At 41.3% G+C, this 23,835-nt stretch overlaps 1 protein-coding gene across 2 annotated transcripts in view; it reads right to left on the bottom strand.

Moving 5' to 3' along the window:
* Positions 1-602: 602 nt before the first annotated feature.
* Positions 603-23,835, bottom strand: part of BEND4 (BEN domain containing 4) — a 46,453-nt gene continuing 23,220 nt past the window's right edge. Inside the window, exons 3-5 of one of the 2 annotated variants that reach the window (XM_017958664.3) lie at positions 15,195-15,286; positions 9,667-9,907; positions 603-7,372 (exon numbers count right to left, since the gene is read on the bottom strand). In XM_017958664.3, the coding sequence (XP_017814153.1) occupies positions 7,155-7,372; positions 9,667-9,907; positions 15,195-15,286 (551 nt within the window). In that variant the 3' untranslated portion in view covers positions 603-7,154. The remainder of the gene's footprint in view (positions 7,373-9,666; positions 9,908-15,194; positions 15,287-23,835) is intronic. The other variant, XM_021938412.2, reaches the window with a different exon arrangement.

Genomic DNA, 23,835 nt, shown 5'->3' with positions numbered 1-23,835 from the left:
ATAAAACCCCTTTATGTTTTCCCTAAAATGAAAGTGTGTTGTCTTAGCTTGTACTTAGTCTGACTTAACAGTTATTCAATTATGCTGTCTGATAATGATTATGTCAGATTTATATTTTATGTAATAACTAGAAGTGGGAAGTCACAACCATGTCCCCTTATTTAGCCATAGCTATTCTGCCTTTGTACGCAGAACACTGCTCAGAAACCATAAATAATCAGTATCTGTTTATTTTTTAAAGTCATGGGCAGCAGCTATAGGTTTTTTTCTTCCTGATTAAATGGTACCATGAACAGCAATCAGCAAGCATGTGTGCTTTATGTGTGAATGTATACAATACTATATGGAAATCCTCTTGGACTACATGTCACTCTGAGATCGTCACTGGCTGTGCCTTTCATTCACTAGATCAAATGAATTTCTGGATGATCTCTGGTCACTTTCCTGACAAAACTGAGCATCTTTTATTGGATATTAAGCATATAACATTTTCCTGATGTTCAGAGACAAGCAGAAAGCTCTTAGCGTCAGGGAGAGAAAAGTTATCTATTCAAAGAAACAGAAAAGTATTTACAATGAATCAGAAAGATGCAAAAAGCAAGTTAAAACACTTAACAGAGACTTGACATTTATTGTGCAATTTTATCCCCAACAGAACACGTGGCATTCTAGAGGTATATGAGGTAATAAAATCAACACTCCAATTAGAACACCTGAAATAATTGGCTCTAGTAACAAATGTCTCTTATAATTAAAAATATTGAATGTTTAAAAAACTTTTATAACATTTTAAGTTCCCAAAAGAAATGAGCCTAACACTTAAAAAACAACTTACTCTTCTATATAAATTGTTCACAAAAAAATCTTGCTATTCTATATTACACTATGCATTTGTAGTTTTATTAACATATCCCTAGTGGGTATTAACTCTACACAGTACAATCAAATAGAAATTATTCATAGAGAATCAACAAGACTCCAACAATAAAAATATCAGGATCAATGGATTTGTCACAGTTTCTCCACAAGTATTCATCATAGAAAATAGAGTAAAGGCAAGTCGGCCCCGGTGTTAGGCTGCTACATGAAGTTCCAGAGAGGAGAGACATAAAGGCAATGCTTAAATTGGGCAGGGTCGGGCTGGACCAGTGACCTTGACAGCTTCATGACCCACCGCTAGCATGCCCTGATCCCAAGAAGCACAAGCCAGGACCCTCATGGCCTTGGCATGCTCTTGAACTTAAACACAGCCAAAGGGATGTGAAAGCCCAAACTACAGGAAAGAATCAACAGATTACTGTATTTTCTTACAAAATTCTCACCACAGTTCTCACAGTGACATCATAAATTAAAACTCTCTCTTCCAAACCAACCAGACTCATCAGCTCTAAAGCTACAAAGACACAAACGTGAAAAGTGAATTGAACACTGGCTACCTGATGCCCTGGTGCTATTTCTAACATCTAGGAATTCCCAAAGACTCTCACTTCACTGACTTCAAATGTTTGCTTTTGTCTCCCTGCATTTTTGCACTAGGAACCTATGAGATAAAAGTGAACAAACTCCTGATTTTAATTTTAATTCACCTACTTTTTAAAAAAGTTTTCTGCTCTTCATCATAGGATCTTACATAGGTCAAGCCTTACACAGAAACCTGGGCGGTTCCCAGAGGACATATGGTTTGTATGTTCCTACTTAAGTGTCGACGTACTTTAGAAGTAGTTTTTAGTAATACACAAATATCAACTCTCCCTTGATGGCATAAATAAAACTATAAATCCATTCCAAAGTATTGATGGGCTTTGAGAACTGTGCTGCAACTACTGAGGAAGACTGAACTCATCATTCTGCTTCCTACGCCCAAAGTGATCCTCTTCTTAGCTTGGGCAGTTCCCTTATCAATACAATGGGAATAAGAACAGAAACAGCCTCAAAGGGTAGCTGTGAGCATTAAAATGAGGATGCATTAAAGTACTTATCAAAGTAACTGGCACACAAGAACTCAATAGATAGATATTAACTATAGTTACTACTGTTGTTGCAATTAAGTGGTTCTGAATGGGCCCAAATAGTTTTCCAATGTGGCCAGGATACATCTGGCCACTTGTACTGGCCCAATTACTGCAAGAATAAACAGGTTTTCAAATGAGTCTTACTAGCAGATGTGCTTTCATTCTAATTCGAGGATCTGTGATTCAATAAAAACACAGCCCTTATATCAGACAGCTACAGAGAGTTATGAGGAAAATTAATCTGGTCACCATTACTGCAAAGACTTGGTGATTTAGTGCCTTCAGAAGTCAAATTAACCATGCTGGTCATTAGATGAGGGAAGTCTTGACCTCTCAGTGCTACCTGTAACTGAACATACTGTGGAGTGTCAAAGTGGTCTCTAATGTGTACACAAATCAGTTAAACTTTTACATTTTACATTTAGAAGACAAATATTGACGGGTTATTATTTTTGCACTCCATGTTGTCTGATGTTAATTCTTCACGCTCCAAAAAAAGAAAAAACAGAAAAAAACAACAACATAAATAAAAGAACCAGTGCCACTGGCTGACAATGTAACTTTGCAGAGGACTATCTATCTGCTGGGTGACATTTTCCTACATTATTCCAAGTGAAGTGGTTATTTTTATCCAGTACTTACATGACTGAAAGAAGCCATCACTATGTTTACAAAAATACATCATAATGATACACACTGCTGTTTAGACACATTTACATTAGAGTTCTGACTCAAGCACTCCATTTGACATGTTTTGCCAAACAGTTTTGGCACGTGTTGCCACATTAAACATACACCAGCAAGACTTGCACCATATGTGCAAAATCATTTTCTATTACATTTCTAAATATCTGTATATATGAGCTGTCAAAAAGTAAGGCAGATATGTACTGTGAAATGACATAGCACTGAATGAGGAAAGTTATACGTTTAAATCTTTTCTAAAATTGAAGTTATTATCCATGGATGAGATTTTTTTAAATAATTGAAATCTAAGAAACTCAGGAGGTAGTCAATGGGTATTAGGTTTAGGTTCTAGAGCATATAGTGAAGGATGGCATCTAAATGAGGGCAATGGATGTCTGCTTTTCTGAACATAGTGCATGTTTCATCTTGATGCTCCATCCATTTTCTGAGAGCAACAGAAGGGAGGCAACAAGCCATTGAGAGTGGCAGGGGAATGTAGGAATCATAAACCCATAGATCCAAAATCTGGATTATTGCCTAATTTGGGGTAAACATCTGACAGTGCAACAACAGTTACTGGACTTAAAAAAAATCCTATCAACATCAGTTACCACTAGTTGATGGGACACGGAGTAGTTGGATCAAATAAGAAATGTTAATCATTTATCTCTCCCTATAATGCTGAAGGAATCTCTTATGTCAGTGTGTCTGCCACTGATGCAGGGATAAGGAACAATGCAGAATACACAATCACCCACTAACTCTATGGCTGTGAAGTAGCTGCATATATATCTTGATTCCCCTACCAAAGGAGATGATAGCAACTTTCTGCAAATGCTCTAATATTATCCTTACATTCCTAGTGAAGCTTAATGAAACATAAATGGTAATAGTCACCTAAATGCTGTGGTGGAATGGGGAAAACCAAAAAAGTGATGCCCGGTTTCAAGGGCTAGAGGAAATATTTTCAAGTAAATAGGGAAGGTACTTGTAAAATGTTCAAGTAAAACGAGAAAGTACTTGTAAAATTGAAATGGTTACAGTTTCTCTTGAAAGCATTTAACACTAAGGTTAAGCCATAACATTTTGAACAGTGCCCCATCAATAATCAGTGAGAAAAGTGACTTCAGTAACGGCTTGCAAAATACTGGTCTCCTCCACAGGCTCCCGGCCTACACTATCCAATACCGATCATTCGAGGGCCATCCTGAGCCTGGCTGGAACTGAGCTTGGGGCTTCAGCTCACTGTGAAAAGCCAGCAGGATCTTTGTAACAAGATTTTAATGTGGAAAACACAGGACACCGTCACTTTTGGTAGGTATGGCTCTTCTGATAGCTGGGCTTATGGACCACACGTAGTCACTGACAAAAAAGCCACATTTAGTCTTTGTTGTCACGCCAGCCCCGTGACCTCCTCCTCTCACCAGTGAAGCGGGGGCACGGCTGCATCCTGAGTGGTTTTAACTCCATCTATTTTACACCACCAATGCCAACATGACTCAAGAAGGACTCTAAAAGCTGACATGACTAAGTTTCTTCTGAGAGCAATCTGTCCATTTGCCAGATAAAGATGTAGAAAATCAAATCAAAATGATAAGCAACACTTTCAAGTGTCCAAGGATTTCAGCTGAAAGGCTCCCAGAGCAATGGCAGCATCCCGTCTGAGTGGGCCAGCTTTTAACTCGGCTACACAGAGGCCCAATGGACCTTTCCAAAAAACAAATGAACATCCTTTGTAGGTCCTGATTTAAAGATCAGGAGACCATGCAGACAACCATCGTGAACTTAGGTACATACTAGCCTTAAAGGTGAAGCTGAAGTGGCAGTGTGGGTATGTCCCAAGGAAAGGAGCCAGCAGTGTCCACACTGATGCTGTATCTTAGCCTCAGTGGCTGCCAGTGCCTGCGTCAAACGCTAGGCTTGGCTAAAGGAACTTAGCAGTTACACGAACAGTGGAAGTACAGCGGAACATCTCACTCAGGCAAAAGTCGTAGGAACATCTCACTCAGGCAGAAGTCATAAGTCCTAGACCCAGGAATTAGAACTGGCTGTGTGATGCTGAGTATGGAGTGTGTCAGCCTTGTGCAAAAGAGATGTCCAACAATTAGTCTCAACATTCAGAATTTGTTGATGGAGAAACAGCTGATAGAGAAATGATTAACCTGGTATGGGCACGAGGGAGGAAGAGACCAGGTGTAACTTTGGAACAAACGTGGTGGGCAAGCCTGGGACAGCAGCGTTCTCAGGAGTAACAGTGACAGCCAAACCACAGGCTGCTGTCCCCTGCTCTTGCAGCACTGGTGCAGGTGCGTCATCATGTACGGCCACGGAGCGGGAGTGCAGAAAGTGCTCTCAGCCTCAGCGAAGACCAGCACGACAGGGCTCCAAGATATTTGGATATCAAGAAACGTTCAGGACCTCAAACTTCCAGGAAAATAAGAAGGGCTAGTCTGTTTTTCTTAAAAGCAGTGATCAAATATTGTTGCTACAGAAAAACAGAACAATGTACTCAGCAGTAAGGACAACTTAAGGCCAGTGAAAAATTAAGGTAAGATGGAAAAACAGATGAGGCTATGGTGGTGTTTTTCTTCTAGCAAAGATGTCATGTTGTCAAAAAAATCATAAAGACAGACACTGACTTCTCGGACCTCTAAAAATGCTTTAAGAGATCTTTCTTCCTTGGAGAGCCAAAGATACTGGTCTCGTGGTTGCCATAAGAACATGGCATTGCCCATATAATTTCTTTTACTTCCAAATTTTAGCTAATTTCCCCAAATAGGATTGAATATTAGTTACCCCTATACCGTTGAGTAAATCTGACAAATTTTAATTTTCTCTAAACAGGATTGAAATATTAGTTCCCCCTACATCACTGAAAAAAGACAGATAACCATCTCCATAAACATTAAACTTTTCAATGGATGAATTCTAGTAATACAAAAAAAGCTAATAAGCAAAAGCTACAGAAAGACCTATTTCTAGGACTTTGTATACAGTGAATGCAAACTAAGTATTAAATCTAAAGGATAATTTATGAGTTTAGGTTGACAAAAATAGCCAAAAAACCCTTTATCAATGGATGCTCATCAACCTGAATCTCCATTCAATTTTCAAAACCCTTGGTCATGTCTGCAGATGATAGTAGCCTTCAATAAATGCTGTCCATTTAGCCTTTTGCTCTACAAAGAATGTAGTAATCTGGTCGAGTTTGGTAAAGAAGGCATGACTCCAAACAGGAAGCCCTCAGAAATGATGATTCTAGCACCTCTATAGCATTTGCCAATATGGAAAGGTTCCAAAGATACCACTAATTTCACAGATGGAACTCAACAAATTAACCAGGGGATAGTGAGTGGGAGCAGCACAGTGCTAACTTAGCCATAGCTACAGGGAACATTGGGGAAAAGGAGGCATGGTGGGGATGAAACATTTTCATCAAGGACAATGGGAAACAAGTTCCATAAATTCTAAAGATCAAATCAGCAGAGAAAGACCCTCACATTTCAGAGCAATTACTGACAAGCCCATTGCATAGTTGTCAGAACGGCCTTGAAGCTGTGTGTATACAATGCCAGAACATCTAGTCAATTCAGCGCATACCATCAGTCACACCACTTGTTTGGTCTTCAGTGCACCAAACAACTAATTGATTTAAATTTTCATTGTTCTACCCATCACTTTGGCATTGTGTCAACAAAGCCTGATTTAAGGCTATGGAAACTACGGATTTACTACAAAACCGAGCATTTGAAAATGGTTTTGGATCTTTGGATGTTTCTTGACTAACAATGAAAAATGACGACTGTTTGTAAACTCCAGAGATCAAATAGTGCCTTCCTGATCAACACAGTGGCTTTTAAATAACAGAAAAACAGCTGACCTGTAATTAATCACTGTCTGTAGATGTTGCCTCTGTTCCTCTGGTTTCCTTTTAGTAATAGACATTATTAATGTCAAAATGGTGTATGATGTCATCTATCCTATGCCTTTGCCGAGAAATACGAAGTCAGGTCTTTGGAAAACATAAAGACAACTTACTTCAATTAAGAGAATGTTTGCTCCTTGTCCCTTAACACAACTCCATGTCTCCACCTTCTCCCATGGGCAGAAACACTACCCCAGCCTACCTTGGGGACTATCTCTGCCCAGGTAGCAGAGTTTGAAGATTTCAGAAAGGTAACTAGGAGCTCACGTATTTTTTTCACCCTCACCATCTAGCCAGTAATCATTTAAAAATGATAGTTTTTTCCTTTTATAATATTCCAAAAGTCTGTTGTAGGCGCCACAGACTTCCCAAACAACCCTAAAATGGATTTCTATTTGGGTACTGTGGCAGCTCAGTATGTGCAGAGTATGGCAGAATGACATGCTTTGGACTCTCAGGTGACAGGAACAGGACATTCACAATTGGAACTCTTGAGAGGACCGGCTGCTACAACAGGAAGATTCTGTCCACTAATCCCCAGATCCATCCTGGGAACTTTTATTGAAGACTTCATCCTGAGAAGCCTGGTGATCGATCCCTTCATAAAACGAGCCACCGTTGTGCAGGAAAGTCCCCACCGCCCGCCCCTGTCGGGCGTGACCGACAGCGTCGCTGAACACTTTGTTTATCTGCTCCTCCGAGGGCATCCACCAATCGGGGTTGGAGGTACAATGCATCCTAATGAATTCTGTAAGAATATACACAACATCAAAAAGAGAGAGAGAGAGAAAAACAGCTGGTTTTTGCAGAAGATGATAGGACAGGCTGCTTAAACTTTAACAGAAGCTCTGTAAGAAAAGCTTTATGGGAAATCCAATGCAATGCCATGATGATGTCACTCATTAGACCCAATTTATTCCATACAAATTTTCTTCTCATGTGCAAAAGTCAAAAAAAAAAAAATTGCGTAAGTAAGAGGGTAATCCCTCTAAGGAACATTTGCTGTTGAAATAAAAGGTAAATTTGATTTGTAAGGCATGGGATGCACCACGTCTGGTATAAGCAAGGAGCAGATTTCAAAACCCAAGTTGTTACCTGCTCACATTTTGAGAATGTTACTATCTCCAGAAGCACAACAAATATCATTAGCATGGTATTCTTTAACCAGCTACTAATTTGAAGATGGAGTACAATAAAACAACAGTCTTAATGACTGAGGAGGTGCCTAAGTGTTAGTTCAGAGAAGGTACCCATGTTCTTAGAATGTCGTGTGATTAGCTATATTTCCGAAAATGTCATTTCTATACATGGGCTGGCAAATATTTTTTACATGCTATCTCCTCCAAATATTTAATTTTACCACAAAGCAATTAACATGCCCGGAAGAGTGAACTGTTTCAGCTGCCTCCAACATGGACAATCACCATATCTTGCCTATGTATTCCCCACCCAAAAGCTGGATGGAGGTCCATGCATTGTGGCCCTAAGTGAAAAATGAGCTGGAGACAGCAGTCTCTGGTTAGGCAGCCTGGGCTGCATCAGGCATCAGTGTGACAGTGGCTCCTGCAGTGCTTCCAGAGCAGCAGCACAAGTTTTCTGGGATGTATTTTAATCCATCACTTCCACTGACTTGCTACAGAAATATAAAATGTTGTGTAAGAATTTCTGGAAAACAATACAGCGATGAGACCCCTTATTTGACTCCTTTATAAGTCTAAAGGCAACTCCCTTGAGTACACACGTACAGGGCACAGTCAAGCCCCCAAGCTCAACAGTGCCTCTTGGTGAGTAACTCCATCATCTCTGATGATGTCAGGGAATACAGAAAACTGTAGCTAGTTTGGCAGGACAGACCCTGGAAATTTCTACCACCTAGTCGCTCTGAGTAAGTGGAATATTCAGACCGACTAATAGGAGGTGTGCTGGAGCACTTGTGCCTAGTAAACACAGGCATTTTCATCTCAGGTGGTTTCCTGAATTGTGGGCCATGTGTGCATAAATCCCTAAGGTGGTCTTGAGCATGCCTGCCCCATCCCTTCTGAATCAGAATCTCTGGGGGCAGGGCTAGGGAATCTCAGCTGCTAACCAATACTACGTATGCATCCTAGGCACATAATGTCACTGTGGGCATCTCAGAAGGGAGTGCAGAAGTATTCTTTCATATAACCAGGGCCTTAGCAGTGATAATCCAGCTTTTTTTTTTTTACTGTGATTTCCTCACCAGGAAAAATTTTTATCCCTATTTAGAGTAAATCAATATTAAGTCTTTCCAGTCAATAAAACTGCCATTGAATTGTATAGGCTAATATTGAGCTTTTTGATATGGATTTTTCAGGTGTGAACAATGTTTTGTTGGCACTATAACACTTCTATTTGTCTAGGTCTGTATTTGCACTTGCTGAATCAACTGGATACCTCCTGATTCCTCCTTCCCACCCCTCTGCCTGGCCTACAATAGTGCAGATCAACTGCAAAGTAATCAGCTATTAAATACTGCTGAAGTCGTATTATCTCCGCAGTACATTTAATAGAAACTTTTTTTTTTTAACCAAAAGAAAAATGTTTTACCGGGCAAGGTATATTTTAGCACTAAGGAGAATTAATCCTAAACAAATTTAAGGAGTTGGGCCAAGTATTCTTGAGAAGGTACTAGAAGGGGACACAAACTAGAACTGGAAATGAGGTAACATTTTACCCATTAAAAAAAATTTCCACGCCTTCCCTTCCTCTGTGTGTTCCCCCATGCTCCAGTTTTGCTGGAGGTGGCCTTCTCTGGCAGCAAAGAAAATCTGAATTTGAAGCGTGAAACATGAGGTGTTATGCGATGCTTATGTACCACTTAGTGAGAACAACAATGCTAAGGCAAACGGAGGTTTTTAAAAGAGCTTCTCAATACTGAGTAGATGGGCCACATGAAGCCTAGACGTTCTCAGCAGAAAGAAATCAAAATACAGTAAGGCTGAACACTTGTACGGGGAGAGCCACAGCCAATGCGGTGAAATGAGATCACAGATGGTGACACTGAGCGGAAGGATGCAGTACCTCGGAGGCATGTTACTTTAACTGGATCCAGAGGGCGTCTTTCGGGACCTGTCTCTCCTGACTGCACTGACCTTTTCCTTTTCCCAAGGCCGCATGAGTACTTAAGCTCATCGGTTGTGAAAACAAATCTGATGAGGTATCGAAGGAGCCGTCTCCCATCTTTCTTTGAAGAATTTACAGCCTCATCCCACTGTTTGCTCGTTATGTAGACAGGATAGTTGTTCAACAGCTGCTTGCTTCCCTGGAAAAGCGAAATATTTTCTCATTACCCACCGAGTCAGCCAGCCAGAAGCAGAAGTGATCTCCATTTCAAAGGCAAACACGCTTTTTAACCAAATGGCTATGCTGACAATGAACCAGGTATTGAAGTGCGCAAGTAATTGCTCAGACTCAGAAGGGGCACTTTTCAAATTACATTTGCATTTTCTGTAACAAGAGCCAATGAGGTATAATGAACACCTTTGAAAGGGGAGCTATTTATAACTTACATTTTAACAGGTAGGTTCAAACGTGTCAAGATCCAATGACGGGGAACACTATTTAAATCTAACCTGTAACTTTCCTTTTCAATCTATTAAAATATGCAAAACTTTGAAGAGTGTGATCAAACAGGTCCTTCATTTTTTGGTTACTTTTAAGTACTTTTCGAAATGATGCTGGTGATCTATTTTAATAAGGTATTACTTATGTTTAACGCACCCAACACCTGGTAGTCACTGCATTACAATAGAAACAACATTAAAAAGCAAATTTTAAGAAGGGAGAATTGTGGAAACTGAAAAAAGAAATCACTAATAATCATGCAAAACAGGTTTCCTCAAATTACAGCTTCTGCAAATGCCACTATGTCAACTCAAAATTTTTCTTACTTTTCACCTTCATAATTTATGTCTGCTATAAAATTCCCGGGCTAAATAGCTGCAGTGGGACTAATTATGGGAATTTCTGTAACATTTATAAGCCATGTTTAATCAATTGCACCTACACAACCATTACTTTAGTTCTGGTTGTCCATAAAATTCTACAGTCCAGGACAAATTAATTAACCCATGATCTTAGTTTTAATGTACTCCTTCCCCAGTAATTAAGGTGTACAAAACAAAGAAGGGAAAACTCATTCATTTTTACAACTTGGCAAATTTACTACAGGTTATAAATTTGGCACCATTTGGATCTGATAGGGTTTTATTTCAAAAAGTGCCCTGCTTAGTTAAACACTGAGAAGGGGAAATGGCATAGGAACCAACAAGAGGGAGGCAGCCCGATGCGGCTGGGAAACTGGCACCGAGTTCTGCGCGTGGAGACTCACCACGGCAGCACTCCTACGCTCCTCAACGAGCAACAGTGTGATGTGGTCTCCTTTCCTAAGGAAGGCAGCTGAGGCACCTATGTGCTCTGAATTTACAGTCAGGCTGGGTTTGAATTGAATCTTGGTTCTGTGTCTTATTAGAGTAACGTGAGCAAGTTACTCCAAGTTGTTGGATCAGTTTCCCCATCTACACAACTGAAAGGAACTAAATTATCATGAGTACAAGATGTGACTATTTGGGAGCATGAGCCCAGCCTTGGCTGGGTACAGTGGAGGACCCTGCGTATAAGAGACAATCAAAAGATGGGCAGGGGCCCAGACCTCCCAAAAAGTCCTTCAGCCCCGGTTGCTGTTTCCTGGCAGGAGGTGAGAGACGGAGGTCTGAATCAAGTCTGTGCAGGGCAGAGAGAGGTGGGAGTGAAAGCTGTCGAATCGAGGGGGCCAGGCAACCAATTCCATGGGCCAGGGTGTATGTACAGGAGACTGAGGAAGCAAGATGATCCCCAGGTCAAACAGTGATGTCTTTCACAAAAATGAGGAACAGAGGCTACGGTTGGGAGGAAAGCGGCAGCAGGGAAAATAAATCCATTGCTTCCCAAGCACTGAGAGGAAAGGTCTCCTAACGGCTCTGAATGGTTGACCCCTCGGCCCTCAGGGAGGCTGGGTGGGAGGTGGGGGGGTCGTGAAATCTGGGGGCTGGCTGACTCAAAACCACTCACTGTGTCACCAGTACTTTCATGGAGGAAGCTTAATAAACGTCCCCATGTATTGAGCAACAGATGACCAGCCTGAAGCGCCTGCCCCAAGCACTTTGCACATTTCCCTCCTTTCTCCTCACAGGTGGAGGTACTAGGTCTATTCCACAGCTGGGCTCTGGGTTCAGCCTTGGGAAGGTGACTTTTCTAAACTTCACTCCTTTCTGTTAAAATACAGACGACAATCCCAGCTTGGTGGTTTGTGGCGAGCAGTCCAGCCATCTCCCACTAGAAGATAAGCTTATGAGCGCTGGAACTGTTACCTGTTTGTTCTACGCCAGACTCTCAGGGTGGAGTACAGCACCTGACACAATGCAGGTGCAATAAACATTTGCTGAACGGCTGATGCAGTGGAGCACAGGCCTCTGTGGCTGGCACACAGCAGACACCCAGTAATGGTGGCTACAATGAAGAATTCTTACTTTTTTTTTTAACCACTGAATATAAATTTGCAAAAGTAAAGAACTTTAAGGAGAACAACGCAGATGAGGAGCCACTAAAAAGGAGACTTCTACCATCCTTAATTTAAAAAACAAGACTTCCACCATCCTCTTAGTTATGGTCCCTGTAAATACTCATCAGCCTTAGAAAAGACTGTCTAGCTGCTTTTTAAGCTGTTTATTTAACACCATATAATTTTTAAAAGCTGTTTTGCTCAGGCGAGTGAGATCACCCGGTAAGCCAGGATTACAGCTCTGTTTACCACGGAGGTCAAATCCCTTTCCAAGGCTTCACAACTCAAAGGGATGGGGCTGGGGATGCCATCCCCGAGTTCAGGGTTCACCCTGTACGCAATGCTTTGCTGTGCCTCTGAAACCGGTCTATTTCAAGATGGGACAGACTAGTGATCTGGCAGCTGACAATCCAGGAAAGGAGCTTTCCCAAAAACTTTGAAAAAATCCACTGAATGCAGTAGCTCTGCATAAAATGTTGGTCTCATAAAATGTAGGAATCCCATTTGGACGTAATTTTTATCAAGAAAAAGGGAAAGAAAGAGAAAGTAATTTATAGCCCAAAGCACAATTCAGAATGCTTTCCGGGTTATAGATGAGATTTATAAACCTGTTTTAGCATAGTTAATAGAAGTAAAATGTGATAAATAATAAAAATGAGAAAATGCTCGTGTGCCTGAAATGACAATAAAAATAGTACAGTCATAATGATGATGAGTCGTAAAGTTTAAGTAGTCCTATCCAGAGGAAATGTAGATATTTCCCCTATCTTCTTATTTTTGTAGAATTCTTGTTGTATATTTTCTTCAATTAGCCACCTACAGGTTATTAAACATTGACCTATTGTTGAGTCACTGAAAAAAAAACAAAATGAATCACCCTTAATGGGTTACTTGAGTCATGATCAAATGGAAGACATAGGTGTACATTTACATTAAGCAAGGTAACTAGCTCTGAATTACACTTATGAACAGTATGCCACACAGGCACAAAGCAGGGGTGTGGCAGTCAGGGAGAGCTTCCTGGAGGAAGTGGGCTTTTCAGTTGTGCTTTTTGTATGACAATAATGTCAAGTTAGGAAATATGGATTTAATTCTAGGGAGCAAAGGATTTTACGTATACATTTACTTTGGATCTGTAATTCAGGGAGAAAAAAAAAACTTTCCAGTGTGGAGAATGGAGAAGAAAGAAGCTGCTGCAATAGGTGAGACAGTCGACCTAGGAAAAGAGAGACAACTCAACATAGCTGTAGAATTCTTAGACGTAGGAAATGAGGGGGTCAGTGATGTGTCAAAACTTTTACCTGGGGTTGGTGGGGCCTTTATTGAAAACTGGAGGAACTGCAGATGGGTATTCAGAATAAGTGCGGTGAGATCAAGCGGTGTATGGGCAAACCACTGTGGGCCAGGCAGTTGGCACAGTGGTCTACAATGAAGCCACCGGAGCTGGTGCTCTAGGTATGCATGTGGGACTTGTTAACACACATCTAGTGAATGTTAAAAGAAACACAACTGGACCCAGGCTCATGCCTGTAATCCCAACACTTTGGGAGGCTGAGGCAGGAGATTCACTTGAGCTCAGGAGTTCAAGACCAGCCTGGGCAACATAGTGAGACCCTGTCTCTATAAAAACTAAAAGTTAGCTGGGCGTGGTGGTGCACACCTGTAGTCTCGGCTATTTGCAGGGCTGAGGTGGGAGGATCACCTGAGCCTGGGAGGTAGAGGAAGCAGTGAGTCATGATCATGCCACTGTACTCCAGCCTGGGCAAGAAAGCAAGGCCCTGTCTCAAAAATAAATAAATAAGAAACATAGCTGATGAGAAAAGGCAGTAGAGAGTGAGAGAAAAAGACAAAGCATGAACTCTGGAGAACAGTGGATGGAAAAACTCATGAAGGCGTCATAGGAAGAGGAGCAAGGAACCAGGAGAAAGTACTAACACTAAGGCTAAGGGCAAGAGAGAGCACAGAGGAGGAGAGGTGAAGGCGTGGGGTGACCAGAGTGGAAAAAGGGTCACAGGACCAGACAACTGGAGAGTCACCAGGGGCCTCTTGCAGAAAACTCTGGTAGTGATGGAAGTGAAGCCAGATTACAGGGGGGAAGAGCAAATGGAAATTAAGAGAGAGAAGATAAAGAACATAGACCAGCTTTTCAAATGTTTAATCATTAGAAAAAAATGAGGTCACCATTCAGCAATCATGAATCGAGTGTCTTCTATGACACTAGAGATGAGACCCGGGCCGAACTTTCAAGGAGCAAGATGTGCTGTAGTGCAGAATGAAGGTGCTGACCCAGGATGCTTTGGGAGCCTGGAAGACGATGGAAGTAGAAAGGAGGGCAATGACGGCGGAAGAGAAGGAGAATCCAAGGAAGGCTTATTTTTAGGCTGGGGGAAACCTCAGAGCTTCCTCAGGGGATTCTTGTGGGGATTGTCTACAGTTCTCAAGTCTTGTATGAAAGTCATATATTCAAAACTGAGTCTTGAACATCTTATAAGTATATACCATCTTTATTACTATTAAAACACATAATTTCTTCTATAGATTGGGAGAGACTGTGGTTTCTTCCACTGAAACCCAGATGAAAAAAATAACCCATATCCAGAGGCCCTGACGTCTGGAAAATGCCTATCTACACACGGGAGAATCGTGCCCAGTTTGTGAGGTGCCCAGAGTGAGGGGCATGTGGAACACAGGCTCTGTCTGAGGGAATGACAAGTTGGTGTCTCTCATTTCAGGCATCTCTGTGCAAACAGAATGGTGGAAAAATTGCCCATGCTATTTAAATTGTCATTACCTCTGTCTTTCCCCACTCAGTACGAAGCTGAATCTCTGTAGATAAATACATGTGTCATCTTTCTCCACAAATTACATACTTACAGGTAACAGACCTGTAAACCTCAGTCAAAAACTATTTTGCTAGCCATTCTGTTTTGGTATACACTGGTAAATTATCAAGAGACTTCATCTTAAGGGAATCCCAAATGGAACATTTATCTTTTCCCTAGAGACCTACCTCAGTTGGCTGGTCGGCTGGCTGTGGTATCAGGAGTTGGTTGTGGTGCTGCAGAACCGTCTTCAAGTAATCTAAAACAGTCTGGCAGGGCACTGGGTGGAAGAAATGGCAACAATTACACATTGGCTTTCCCGTAACATAAACATAAATAAATATTTTTAATTTTTTTTTTTTTAACAGAGGTCTTACTGGCACCCACACTGGAGTGCAGTACGGTGATCTCAGCTCACTGCAACCTTGAACTCTTGGGCTTAAGTGATTCCACCACTTCAGCCTCCCCAGTAGCTGGGACTACAGGTGCTCACCACTGCACCCAGTTAATCATGTTAATTTTTTTGCAGAGACAGGGCCTTGCTATGTTGCCCAGGATGGTCTTGAGCTCCTGGCCTCCTCCTGCTTTGGCCTCCCAAAGTGCTGGGTTTATAGGCACGAGCCACCGCACCCGGCCTCTAAAAAGATTTTTGATGCAAACTTCTAAAAAAAAAAATATTTTCTAAAGGAAATAGAATCTTCTTTCATTTGACATCCGTAGTTATTTCAGTTTGTAAATACAGAACAGATGCTATAGTTTGAAAAGAATTTTTAGGTTCAGCACAATTCACTGAGAACTTTCAAGTCAAACTTACTCCAAGATGAATTTGGGTCAACAATCATGATCACAAAGAACCCAGAGAAGAGACATGTCTTGACTTATTTGACTCAGGTTGTAGCAGTAGCACCCAATGATGCTTTTTAAAATTAAAGTACTGAAAACTAAGGTTTTGCTAATTATTAATCAATAATATAAGTGTTTCTAATGACGGATTCATTCCTAGTTCTTCAGTAAGCAGAATTCCATACAATTATACTTGCTTCTCAATGCATACACACTTGGCCACACAGTTCTTCCCTAAGTGTCCCAAAGAAGCTCAACTGATTTTATCCCTTTATATGTTTCACTATTACACTATTTTTTGAGACTCAGTCTTATAGACTCCTTGAATAATCAAAATAAAAGTGAAGAGATATTAACCCAACATAGAGCATGACTTTTTTTTGTACCACTACATAAATAATGCCTACATCTTAAGATTTGTATTAGAACCCTTTCAGGAGTAGTAACTAATTGCCTTTAAAGGTCTTGGTAGCTTAGTTAATAACCTAATTTATATGAATTGTTGCCACTGTATTTCTTAGCTGTGTGTTTTCTTAAGATGTTCTTGTCACATTCAAAAAAATAATAAATATTTAACCTAAGCCCTAATTTTAAAGTATCACCACCGAGCTTTCTAAATTTCGTTTTTCTCACGATTTTTTTAAGATAGCAAACAGGAATTATCATTTTATGCAGTGTAATATAACAACAGCCTTAGATTTTTTAGGTGACATCACAATGTAACATACATCAAAAACTACTTCAACATCCTTTTGAAGATTTTGAGTAACAGGAAGTAGGAGTAGGTTAGAAAATTTTTCTTCTTGCCAAAAAAGCATTTTCTTAAAATAGTCATCATCCTTACAGACCTCGGCTGGGGCCACTTGTGAACAGTTATATGAATATATTCTCCAAATTGAAGAAGCACTTGCTGAACAATAAGAGGTCAACCAAAATAAGCCACATGTGTATCAGTTAGAGGTAGGCCTGTTATTAAACCAAAGTTTAATAAAACCTGTCAAATGCCCCTAATTTCACCAGCTTCTTAAAAGTCCAGCCCTTTTTACTGATGCCACAGCGAGGAAGAATGTGTCTCCTGACACTGAGCATTAATCGCTGGAAAAAACCCTAAGTTTCGAGAAACAAATGGAGACAGGAAACAGGTCTGCATTTTAGTTCCAGGTTTTTCACTGACTGTATGACTTTGGGGACTTCATTTACTTTCTACGTATGAATCTCTTCTACACAGGGCTGAGTATGAGGCTCCAAAGCAGCATTCTGTTCTTCACAGTTTATGGTTAGAATAAAACACAAGGGTACATATGTCACTGCTTTGTCAAGCGACATGTGCAAGGCACTACCTTGGATTTTGCTTGGAAGTTTTAGAGAAATTGTAAAGACTCATTGACTGATCAGGATTTGAATGAACTTTTTTTTGCCTCATCCATATTTTAGAGTCATTAAGATGTTGCCAGGCACGGTGGCTCACGCCTCTAATCCCAACATTTGGGAGGCAAAGGTAGGAGGATCGCTTGCACCCACGAGACTGAGATCAGTCTGGGAAACATAGCAAAACACATCTCTACAAAACAATCAAACCATTAGCTGGGTGTGGTGACCTGTGCCTGTAATCCCAGCTACCCAGAGTAAGCTGGGAGGATCACTTGAGTCCAGCATTTCAGGGGCTGCAACAAGCCATGACTGTGCCACCGCACTCCAGCTTGGGCAACAAAGCAACACTCGCTCTCTAAAACAAACAAAAACATGTGTATGAAAAATTTTTTATGATAAGAGTCATTCATGACAAATCCACAGCCAGTATCATATTGAATGTGCAAAAGCTGGAAGCACTCCCCTTGAAAACCACACGAAACAAGGATGTCCTCTCTCACCACTCCTATTCAACATAGTATTGAAAGTTCTGGGCCAGGGGTTGTGGCTCACGCCTGTAATCCCAGCACTCTGCGAGGCCGAGGCGGGCAGATCACGAGCTCAGATCAAGACCATCCTGGCTAACATGGTGAAACCCCATCTCTACTAAAAAACACAAAAAATTAGCCGGGTGTGGTGGCGGGCGCCTGTAGTCCCAGCTACTCGGGAAGCTGAAGCAGGAGAATGGTGATAACCCAGAAGGCAGAGCTTGCAGTGAGCTGAGATCGCACCACTGCACTCCAGCCTGGGCAATAGCGCAAGACTGTCTCAAAAAAAAATAATAATAAGTTCTGGCCAGGGCAATCAGGCAAGAGAAAGAAACAAAGGGTATTCGAGGCCTGGCGCGGTGGCTCATGCCTGTATTTCCAGCACTTTGGGAGGCCAAGGCAAGCGGATCATGAGGTTAGGAGATCGAGACCATCCTGCCTAACACGGTGACACCCCGTCTCTACTAAAAATACAAAAAAATAGCCAGGCATGGTGGCGGGTGCCTATAGTCCCAGCTACTCGGGAGGCTGAGGCAGGAGAAAGGTGCGAACCCAGGAGGTGGCTTGCAGTGAGCCGAGATCCTGCCACTGCACTCCTGCCTGGGCGACAGAGCAAAACTCCATCTCCAAAAAAAAAAAAAAAAAAAGGTATTCAAATAGGAAGACAGGAAGCCAAACTGTCTCTGTTTGCAAATGACATGATCCTGTATCTAGAAAATCCCACTGTCTCAGCCCAAAAGCTTCTTAAGCTGATAAGAAACTTCAGCAAAGTCTCAGGACACAAAATCAATGTGCAAAAATCAAACAAGCATTCCTATATACCAACAACAGGCAAGCAGAGAGCCAAATTATGAGTGAAATCCCATTCACAATTGCCATAAAGAGAATAAAATACCAAGGAATACAACTAACAAGGGAAGTGAAGGATCTCTTCAAGAAGAACTACGAACCACTGCTTAAGAAAATCAGAGAGGACACAAACAAACGGAAAAACTATTCCATGCTCATGGATAGGAAGAATCAATATCATGAAAATGGCCATACTGCCCAAAGTAATTTATAGATCCAATACTATTACCATTAACCTACCATTGACATTCTTCACAGAATTAGAAAAAACTACTTTCAAATTCTTATGGAACATAAAAACAAAAGCCCACATAGCCAAGAGAATCTAAGCAAAAAGAACACAGCTGGAGGCTACAGTAAGCAAAACAGCATGGTACTGGTACAAAAACAGACACACAGACCAACGGAACAGAATAGAGAACTCACAAATAAGACTGCACATCTACAACCATCTGATTTCCGACAAACCTGACAAAAACAAGCAATGGGGAAAGTATTCCCTATCCTTTCCCCATTCCTTGTTCCTAGGAGAACTGGCTAGCCATATGCAAAAAATTGAAACTCTACCCCTTCTTTATACCTTATACAAAAATTAACTCAAAGTGGATTAAATACTTAAATTAACTCAAGATGGATTAAAGACTTAAATGTAAAATCCAAAACTATAAAAATCCTAGAGGAAAATCTACGCAATACCATTCAGGACATAGGCACGAGCAAAGATTTCATGATGAAAATGTCAAAAGCAATTGCAACGAAAGCAAAAATTGACAAACAGGATCCAAGTAAAAGCTTCTGCACAGCAAAAGAAACTATCATCAGAGGGAGCAGAGCAAGATGGCCGAATAGGAACAGCTCCAGTCTCCAGCTCCCAGCGCAAGCAACACAGAAGACAGGTGATTTCTGCATTTTCAACTGAGGTAACAGGTTCATCTCACTAGGGAGTGCCGGACAATCAGTGCTGGTCAGCTGCTGCAGCCCGACCAGCAAGAGCTGAAGCAGGGCGAGGCATTGCCTCACCTGGGAAGCACAAGGGGGAAGGGAATCCTTTTTCCTAGCCAGGGGAACTGAGACACACAACACCTGGAAAATTGGGTAGCTCCCACCCCAATATTGCACTTTACCAAGGGTCTTAGCAAACAGCACACCAGGAGATTATATCCCACACCTGGCTGGGAGGGTCTTACGCCCCCGAGCCTCCCTCATTGCTAGCACAGCAGTCTGCGATCTAAGGGCAAGGCAGCAGCAAGGCTGGGGGAGGGGCGCCCGCCATTGCTGAGGCTTAAGTAGGTAAACAAAGCTGCTGGGAAACTTGAACTGGGTGGAGCCCACAGCAGCTCAAGGAGGCCTGCCTGTCTCTGTAGACTCCACCTCTGGGGACAGGGCACAGCTAAACAACAACAACAAAAAGCAGCAGAAACCTCTGCAGATGCAAACAACCCTGTCTGACAGCTTTGAAGAGAGCAGTGGATCTCCCAACACGGAGGTTGAGATCTGAGAACAGACAGACTGCTTGCTCAAGTGGCTCCCTGACCCCTGAATAGCCTAACTGGGAGACATCCCCCACTACGGGCAGACTGACACCCCACACCTCACACGGCGGGGTATACCCCTGAGACGAAGCTTCCAAAGCAAGAATCAGACAGGTACACTCGCTGTTCAGCAATATTCTATCTTCTGCAGCCTCTGCTGCTGATACCGAGGCAAACAGGGTCTGGAGTGGACCTCAAGCAATCTCCAACAGATCTACAGCTGAGGGTCCTGACTGTCAGAAGGAAAACTAACAAACAGGAAGGACACCCACACCAAAACCCCTTCAGTACGTCACCATCATCAAAGACCAAAGGCAGATAAAACCACAAAGATGGGGAAAAAGCAGGGCGGAAAAGCTGGAAATTCAAAAAAGAGCGCATCTCCCCTCCAAAGGAATGCAGCTCATCACCAGCAACGGATAAAAGCTGGACGGAGAATGACTTTGACAAGTTGAGAGAAGAAGGCTTCAGTCCATCAAACTTCTCAGAGCTACAAGACGAATTACGTACCCAGCACAAAGAAACTAAAAATCTTGAAAAAAGAATGGAAGAATGGATAACTAGAATAATCAATGCAGAGAAGGCCATAAACGAACTGACAGAGATAAAAACCATGACACGAGAAATACGTGACAAATGCATAAGCTTCAGTAACTGACTCAATCAACTGGAAGAAAGAGTATCAGTGATTGAGGATCAAATGAATGAAATGAAGCGAGAAGAGAAGTCTAAAGAAAAAAGAGAAAAAGAAATGAACAAAGGCTTCAAGAAGTATGGTATTATGTGAAAAGACCAAATCACATCTGATTGGGGTGCCTGAAAGTGAGGGGGAAAATGGAACCAAGTTGGAAAATGCTCTTCAGGATATCATCCAGGAGAACTTCCCCAACCTAGTAAGGCAGGCCAACATTCAAATTCAGGAAATACAGAGAACGCCACAAAGACACTCCTCGAGAAGAGCAACTCCAAGACACATAATTGTCAGATTCACCAAAGTTGAAATGAAGGAAAAACTGTTAAGGGCAGCCAGAGAGAAAGGTCAGGTTACCCACAAAGGGAAGCCCATGAGACTAACAGCAGATCTCTCGGCAGAAACTCTGCAAGCCAGAAGAGAGTGGGGGCCAATATTCAACATTCTTAAAGAAAAGAATTTTCAACCCAGAATTTCATATCCAGCCAAACTAAGTCTCATAAGTGAAGGAGAAATAAAATCCTTTACAGATAAGCAAATGCTTAGAGATTTTGTCACCACCAGGCCTGCCTTACAAGAGACCCTGAAGGAAGCACTAAACATGGAAAGGAACAACCGGTACCAGCCATTGCAAAAACATGCCAAAATGTAAAGACCATCAATGCTAGAAAGAAACTGCATCAACTAACGAGCAAAATAAACAGTTAATACCATAATGACAGATTCAAGTTCACACATAACAATATTAATCTTAAATGTAAATGGACTAAATGCTCCAATTAAAAGACACAGACTGGAAAACTGGATAAAGAGTCAAGACCCATCAGTTTGCTGTATTCAGGAGACCCATCTCACATGCAGAGACACACATAGGCTCAAAATAAAGGGATGGAGGAAGATCTACCAAGCAAATGGAGAACAAAAAAAAGCAGGGGTTGCAATCCTAGTCTCTGATAAAACAGACTTTAAACCATCAAAGATCAAAAGAGACAAAGAATGCCATTACATAATGGTAAAGGGATCAATTCAACAGGAAGAGCTAACTATCCTAAATATATATGCACCCAATACAGGAACACCCAGATTCATAAAGCAAGTCCTTAGAGACTTACAAAGAGACTTAGACTCCCATACAATAATAATGGGAGACTTCAACACCCCACTGTCAACATTAGACAGATCAATGAGACAGAAAGTTAACAAGGATATCCAGGAATTGAACTCATCTCTGCAGCAAGCAGACCTAATAGACATCTACAGAACTCTCCACCCCAAATCAACAGAATATACATTCTTCTCAGCACCACATCACATTTATTCAAAAATTGACCACATAATTGGAAGTAAAGCACTCCTCAGCAAATGTACAAGAACAGAAATTGTAACAAACTGTCTCTCAGACCACAGTGCAATCAAACTAGAACTCAGGACTAAGAAACTCAATCAAAACCGCTCAACTACATGGAAACTGAACAACCTGCTCCTGAATGACTACTGGGTACATAACGAAATGAAGGCAGAAATAAAGATGTTCTTTGAAACAAATGAGAACAAAGATACAACATACCAGAATCTCTGGGACACATTTAAAGCAGTGTGTAGAGGGAAATTTATAGCACTAAATGCCCACAACAGAAAGCTGGAAAGATCTAAAATTGACACTCTAACATCACAATTAAAAGAACTAGAGAAGCAAGAGCAAACACATTCAAAAGCTAGCAGAAGGCGAGAAATAACTAAGATCAGAGCAGAACTGAAGGAGATAGAGACACAAAAAACCCTCCAAAAAATCAATGAATCCAGGAGTTGGTTTTTTGAAAAGATCAACAAAATTGATAGACCGCTAGCAAGACTAATAAAGAAGAAAAGAGAGAAGAATCAAATAGAAGCAATAAAAAATGATAAAGGGGATATCACCACCGACCCCACAGAAATACAAAGTACCATCAGAGAATACAATAAACACCTCTACGCAAATAAACTAGAAAATCTAGAAGAAATGGATAATTTCCTGGACACTTACACTCTCCCAAGACTAACTCAGGAAGAAGTTGAATCCCTGAATAGACCAATAGCAGGCTCTGAAATTGAGGCAAATTGAGGCCTACCAACCAAAAAAAGTCCAGGACCAGATGGATTCACAGCTGAATTCTTCCAGAGGTACAAGGAGGAGCTGGTACCATTCCTTCTGAAACTATTCCAATCAGCAGAAAAAGAGGGAATCCTCCCTAACTCATTTTATGAGGCCAACATCATCCTGATACCAAAGCCTGGCAGAGACACAACAAAAAAAGAGAATTTTAGACCAATATCCCTGATGAACATCAATGCAAACATCCTCAATAATAATACTGGCAAACCGAATCCAGCAACACATCAAAAAGCTTATCCACCATGATCAAGTGGGCTTCATCCCTGGGATGCAAGGCTGGTTCAACATTCGCAAATCAATAAACGTAATCCAGCATATAAACAGAACCAAAGACAAAAGCCAGATGATTATCTCAATAGATGCAGAAAAGGCCTTCAACAAAATTGAACAGCGCTTCATGCTAAAAACGCTCAATAAATTCGGTATTGATGGAACGTATCTCAAAATAATAAGAACTATTTATGACAAACCCACAGCCAATATCATACTGAATGGGCAAAAACTGGAAAAATTCCCTTTGAAAACTGGCACAAGACACGGATGCCCTCTCTCACCACTCCTATTCAACATAGTGTTGGAAGTTCTGGCTAGGGCAATCAGGCAAGAGAAAGAAATCAAGGGTATTCAGTTAGGAAAAGAAGAAGTCAAATTGTCCCTGTTTGCAGATGACATGATTGTATATTTAGAAAACCCCATCGTCTCAGCCCAAAATCTCCTTAAGCTGATAAGCAACTTCAGCAAAGCCTCAGGATACAAAATCAACGTGCAAAAATCACAAGCATTCTTATACACCAGTAACAGACAAACGGAGAGCCAAATCATGAATGAACTTCCATTCACAGTTGCTTCAAAGAGAATAAAATA

The sequence above is a fragment of the Papio anubis genome, chromosome 3 (genome assembly GCF_008728515.1).
Source record: "Papio anubis isolate 15944 chromosome 3, Panubis1.0, whole genome shotgun sequence".
Lineage (NCBI taxonomy): Eukaryota > Metazoa > Chordata > Mammalia > Primates > Cercopithecidae > Papio > Papio anubis.
Note: the sequence above shows the minus strand (reverse complement) of the source record. Positions and strands in the feature narration are given on the sequence as shown.